Source organism: Nannobrachium achirus (assembly GCF_963921795.1).
Source record: "Nannobrachium achirus genome assembly, chromosome: 9".
NCBI classification, from domain to species: domain Eukaryota; kingdom Metazoa; phylum Chordata; class Actinopteri; order Myctophiformes; family Myctophidae; genus Nannobrachium; species Nannobrachium achirus.
In genome coordinates this window covers 35,106,152-35,112,839 of record NC_137818.1, presented here as the reverse complement: position 1 = coordinate 35,112,839, position 6,688 = coordinate 35,106,152, and the positions used below count along the sequence as shown (strand labels likewise).

General features: G+C 43.4%; 1 protein-coding gene across 1 annotated transcript in view; it reads right to left on the bottom strand.

Annotated features, from left to right (window-relative positions):
- Positions 1 to 1,533: 1,533 nt before the first annotated feature.
- Positions 1,534 to 6,688, bottom strand: part of xkr7b (XK, Kell blood group complex subunit-related family, member 7b) — a gene marked incomplete at both ends in the record, with an annotated part of 46,913 nt that continues 41,758 nt past the window's right edge. The window contains 2 exons of the mRNA XM_080733555.1: positions 1,534 to 2,350; positions 2,811 to 3,030. Coding sequence (XP_080589681.1) covers positions 1,534 to 2,350; positions 2,811 to 3,030 — 1,037 coding nt within the window. The remainder of the gene's footprint in view (positions 2,351 to 2,810; positions 3,031 to 6,688) is intronic.

Below are 6,688 nucleotides of genomic sequence, written 5' to 3'. Positions count from 1 at the left end.
TTACTTTGCAGATATAAATTATAATATTATAAAACATACAGCATGTGAACCACTTTATTTTAGCCTTATTTTATTCCGTGGCTATCACACACTGTGAGCTTGTAGATCTGCTATTTTCAAACATTTTGTACTTTTACTTGCCAATACTTTTATACTTTTACTTAAGTACATTTTTAATTCCAGACTCTTAGAGTATTTCTATGTAGTATTGATACTTTTACTTAAGTAAAACATTTAAGTACTTTTCCCACCACTGCTTGTACACTGCACCGTTTTAACTTGGCAAATAGAGCTAGAATAGAATAGAACCATAACTCTGTCTTGACTGTTTGTAGACCATGGCACACAGGCTGATGAAATAAGCTTCTTCCAGTGTTAGCAGCCCATTGTAATAGCTTATAATCTCAGACCAACTATTTCCCATAGCAAAAGTTGAATTACAGGCCTTTTTCCTGGTGAGTCATCACATAACACATCACATGACACATGACTGTGGATGTCTCCCTTGTTTTAACACAGACACAAGAATCCTTTTTGGGGGGGTCAAAAGCTACAAGTGCAACAAGCATAGCATGTGGCATTTCAGAGGCAAATTGTGTTTCTCTTGTTTTTGTTCATTTAATTTTTGCCAAACAATTAAACCATTAAGAACTAAGTTCTCACTCTTTCAAGATTTGTCAAATAGTCAAAAATAGCAGATGTATATCTGCTTTTTTTTTTTTTGAATAGCCGACGCGAAAATCTAAAATGAGGGACAGATTTTTTAACTGTCTGATTGAGTACACACCCCCTGTTGTCTGGCAGAAACCCCACACTTCCCTTCTTGTTATTTGTCATCTCTCCTTGTCCCTGGGTGAGATTACTTTTACTCTAGCCAGTTCCCAGGGGAAGAGACGGCGCTCTTAATATCCAAGAACCCAACCCAACTCCTCTCTCATTTTCCCTTAAATGATTTACAGTCCATCGCTGTGGGATTGAGTTTAAGAGCCACTCAGTCCTTAAGAAGCTATCTCATATCCTTCTTTAGCACTATTGTGTACCCCTCATATGCTCTTTAGCACCGATTTATGCTATTCTAGATCAACTTCAGTCCCAGATTAAATTTTCAATATTTTAAGTGTTTATTTAAGGCTCACTGGTGTTTTCTTCACCAGCTACCTAATAAACCGCACTTTCTCAAGCACCCGCATCCATACGGCTGCTTTAGAATGTCCTTGTAGCTAATTGTGGGTCAAACCTGGTCACAGACATTTTGGAGAACCACTTTTCAACCACTTGTCCAGAAACAGCTCGTGGACTGCGTCTGGTCCCAATGGACAATTATGAAGGCTTGGTTCCAGATTCTGATTTGGCAGAGTTCAAGAACATTACTATTATACATTTTCTTAACCAGTATCATATCCTTGAGATACTGCATTCGTTCCTCAAGCTCCCATCCATGTTACAGGTCTACTGGGTCCAAAGAGAGACCTGTGTGTCAGCCACAATCTCACATCTCTGCTTTTGTAAGGATGGAACTCGATCTTGGTTCCTTTAGACTGTGGTTTCGTACTCCAGCACCTCTTTGCTTCCCATCATGGTACTCCTGTACTGTATCCGGGGACTGACAGGTGAGGTGGTTTCCAGAACCAGGATGGTTTTGCGAAGCCGCCGGTCGATAAAGTGCGCGTCCCAGGCTGGGTACCTCTTCCTGGGGAGGTCAATCCGGATGACGGGGCCATCCTGGGCCCGGGAGGAAGAGGAGGCAGCTCTGTGGAGAAGCGCCGGAGAGGAAGAAGGCGAGGGGCGCACCTGGAAGACAGGCACACAACTGTCCCTGTCCCTCTCTCCGGGGACAGGCTCCCCAGTGTCTCTAGTCCTGGGGAGGGTTCTCGGGGGACTGGTGACCGCAGTGTCCGATCCCCCTCCCGGGGTCTGGGAGCCCTGGGACGGGGTGAGGCAGGAGTCGATCACCCCCGCCACCCCACCCTCGCCGCCCTCCCCTTCCTCCACCACACAGCCACCCCACCTGGAGCCCAGCACGGGCCCGTCCGGGTGGAGCAGGCAGTAGTACACCAACATAAAGAAGGTCCCCAGGGCAAAGCTGCACGCCACCATGCAGACCACAACCAGGGCGTAGGAGTCAGAGGTTTGTGGCCCGCGGTAGGTGTACCAGGCGGCTGTGAGGGCAGCATTCTCCACCATGGTGACGGTGTAGTAGACAGTCATGCGGATGCGGCTGGGGCCCTCCTTTACGTTGAACCAGCAGAATATGTAGATTATTCCCACCACCATGTTGTAGATAATCTCTTCCCATTTGGACATGCAGAAGTCTGTCTCTCCCTGGATGATCCAGAAGGTCATCACACACCTGGACACACAGCAGATTAAACTGACTATGATAGAACTACAGCTATTGTTACTGTATTAGTGGGTAAGGAGTGTATGGGGCAGGCTGATGAAAGTACTATTTGCCAGGGAACTGGTATAGGTAATTGGTAATAGGATCAGTAATAGGATTCAGGGAGACAGGATGAGTTGCTGAATGAGTGTTTTACTGGTTAGCCAGCATGTAGAGAAAAGACACCACAATATTTTGGAATATCTGTTTGGTTCAAAATGAAGGGGAGTAAAGGATATAAATAATATAGTATAAAAATACAAATAATACAACAACGAATTTGAGCCTAATTCATTTAATGTATTATGTAATTTATGACCTGGCACGATAGTGTCAGGATCTGACCCACAGGGGCTAGTAAAACTAACCAGGTAACCTACCAGTAAAACTAACCAGGTAACCTACCAGTAAAACTAACCAGGTAACCTACCAGTGGCTGACGATGAAGATGCCAAAGTAGAGCTGGAAGACAGAGGCAAACAGGGCGAAGGCAACGGTACGTGCTCCGATGGTGAAAAAGTGCCACAGCATCTGAGCCACGACCGCTTTGTAGGACATGGAAAGCTTGTCATCGCGAGAGTCCCTCAGCACCTTCTGGTAAGACGCTATCATCCACGCCAGAGAGACAAGGGATGCTGAGGCCGACAGACCTACATAGAGACGGACAAAAAGAGAAAGAGAGAGAAAGAGAGAGACGCAAAGAGAAGATGACAACAACATGTTAGTGTGGCATGTTCTACATTACATTGGTTCCCAAACGTTTTAGCTCATGCATGACCCAAAAGAGCAATTAGACATTTGCCTGGGACCCAAACTAGTGCAAATAGTAGATCTAAAAGCTCACAACGCGACACATTATGAGCTTGGAGATACTGTGTACCGCTGCATGATTTTAGGGCAAAATCTGTAGGAGCAGTGTCCAAAAATGTGTTTTGCAAAAATCGGCCTCATGGTGGCGCTAGAAGAGGGCCATGTGACGTGAGAAATCCGGGCTGGAGGTTGTGGTTTGCCAGCCAAGGAGTGTGTGCAAAGTTTGGCATGGATAGGGGCAACAGTGCCGGAGATATAAGAGTAGGGCCAAAAGTGTGACGTGACGTGACGTGACGTGACGTGACGTGACGTGACGTGACTACCTGTTTTCACTACCTTTCTATTTTCATGTATTTATAGAAATAATTTGATTTTTTCTTCTTTTTTTTCGTTTTCTTTATGAAATACTTTAGAAAAATGTTGGAATTGTTATGTTGTGATGTTTTTGTTTGAATTTAAAAAAATCTTTTGAAAGGTGCTTTAAGCTGTATTATTTCCACAATCTGTCAGCAATGTACCATGCACAGTTTGGAAGAAAGGTTGTCTGAGGAGGTTAGGTCAGGTTCCCTCTGAGATTTAGTTAAAAAGGTCCTTTTGCACACCTACTGGGACCTCTGAGATTCACCATGAATCTGAGAGACCAAATTATGGCAAAAAGCATCAGAGGGTGATGAAAACAAAGAGTGAATTACAGGTACAGCAAGATATACAGTAGATGGAATATTAAGTTCAGCACTCGAAACGGAGCCGTATTGAGAATAAAACAATTTTGTCCACAGATAATAACAAATAGCATCGAAGAAAATGGACATTTATTTGATGTATGCTGCCAACTTAAAACAAAACAAAATAAAAAATCTGTTGAAAGCAAATAATGAACCACACATGAATCCACCACATAAATCTTTTTTTATGTGACGCCCACTCGACTGCTAGGTGAGCTACAACAAAATTGCTATAAAACTACAACTGCACTTTGCAGCTCACTTGAGCACTAGTAATGTGAGTATGAGGTTGTGATGAACTGACACAAACAGCAAAGTATTACTTTTGATCATTACTTTTAAGCAAAGTGCTGCACTTCGTTGCCGGACCGTGTCGCTAAACAAACATGTTTTAAAATGAAATAAGTGCAGACGTCAGTCAAGTTGACACTTTATTGACGTGAGATTTTTATTAGCCTAGTGTAGAGTTCAACACTTAGCCTGATGCAGAAGGCTAGTTGTCGGTGTGGTTGTGGTTCACACTGCAGAAGCCAATCAACACAATCACTACCCAAATTCGGTAGTGACTACATTCTACAATTAGTACAATAATCTTTATTGTCCTCGAAGGTATAGTTGTCTTCACAAGTCTGTTCGGAAAAAAAAACAAGAACAACACATAACCATGTAACACAAAACAACATATCATAAAGACAAAACATGGGTCCCCACGGTACACAGAAAACCATGTCGACAGGGGCGGGGCAGTTTGTTCAGTGCGCTGAAAATGCTCTACTTCAGTTCTTACTGAGTATACCATTGCCGGGGCGCGCACGCGGCACGCACGCATGCACACACAGTCCCTACAACAATCGTACCACACAGCAAGATGAGTGTTCATTTAACTCGAACTAGTCTTATACTCAGTATTGTATTACTTTTAAAGGAATTTGAAGTCATTTTAGTCATCTGTTCCTCTCATTTTAATGCTGTCCCGGTGAGATTAATTGCTAATTGGTTGAATGCTGCATTATTAATAGACATGAATATTAATGTAATTAATGGTGCCTGTGGCTGCTCAGCCACGTGGCCACATGTACTACATCAATAACCCTTTCACTTCTATCACCCGTTCACTTCATTAATGTCAGCCCATGTATCCAGAGAAATGCTAGATAGCTTTAGAAAAAAATATATCCCCTATCTGTATTGTATCCACAAAATAATAATAATATGGACCCCACTCCTTTGGGAAACTCTACACTTACACATTAAATTTGTCCTCTGCATTTAACCCATCTTAGCTATTAGGAACAGTGGGTGCTAGGGGCAGTGCCTGGGGAGCATGGGGTTAAGTGTCTGGCTCAAGGACACTTAGACCGGGGCTGAGGGTTAAACCAGGGACCTTCTGTTACCCAGACATTCAGCCAGGCCTCCCGTTATTTATTAAGCCTGTTAAGCTTGTCCACATGAAGTGCAGATTGCTGTGCTTGTCATGTAACCTTTGCATCCTCAGGAGGCTATATCGGTCAACAGCCAGCTGTGGTAATATTAATGTAATATGGTGGAATTTGAACTGAATCAAACTTTCAATGTCAACTCGAAGTGGATTTAAGATTAAGTTGAGCTGAATTTTGGATGAGTTTAGCTAATATTAGCATCTCCTCTCCCTCTCCTCTCCCTGGTCTTTGTACCTCTGTGTCTGAAAGTCTGTTGGTGTGAGTTTGGCTGCTTGCACGTGTGTGTGTGTGTGTGTGTGTGTGTGTGTGTGTGTGTGTGTGTGTGTGTGTGTGTGTGTGTGTGTGTGTGTGTGTGTGTGTGTGTGTGTGTGTGCATGCATGCAGTGTGTGTGTGTGTGTGCATGCATGCAGTGTGCGTGAGTTTACGTGCGTGTGTGCACACACTTGTGCATGCTAAGATCTCACAGGGACGCTAATTGACAATATATCTATATGGGTATTTGCTGAGGCTTATCACTCATCTGACTCTGGCTCTCTTATTCTATCTGTGTCTGTCAGACACAGTAACTGTTTCTGTGTGTGTGTGTGTGTGTGTGTGTGTGTGTGTGTGTGTGTGCGTGCGTGCGTGCGTGCGTGCGTGCGTGCGTGCGTGCGTGCGTGCGTGTGCGTGTGTGTGATAACATTAGCTTGTGTGTGTATTGGGGGGGCTGGACTGGGGCGCTGACATTTAATGCCTTGACCAATCCACTTCTCATGTGGGTAAAAAAAGTGTCTCACTGTATGTTATTTTCACTGCTTGTTCTCCTCACATTTCATTTGAGCATCAATTAATTCATTAACAGGGGTAACACATTCTCAAATGCATAATTGTGCACACAGCTCAGTCCAAAGATGTTACTTGTCAAAAGTTAACTTTTGATGACACGACTCGTTTTCGCCCATGTCCGTGTGTATGTGCATGTGTCTCGAGTCATATGATCAAGATGTATCAGTCAGAGTTTTCAGATTCCATTCCGATAGAGGGTATGCGCGTGACATCACTGTTGCTGGAAGTTATGTGGGAACACGCCTACTGAGTGGCAAAAAACTCATTTCTGCCATTGACAGCCCATACATCCAAACAGAAAAATCCTATCTGATTGTATTAAACAAAGTTAACTCACCAACATTGTGGCTGTACTGAAAGCTTGAATTATCCTCTTTCTATCTGCAAAGTTTTTGTTTCATAAATATCCACCATAGGCATGTTATGAGCTACTTTCTGTCAAGACATTCTGTGCAGGTTTTTATTTTTCCAAGTGTTAGAGTTTGGAAGCACTCGTTTTCAACAACAC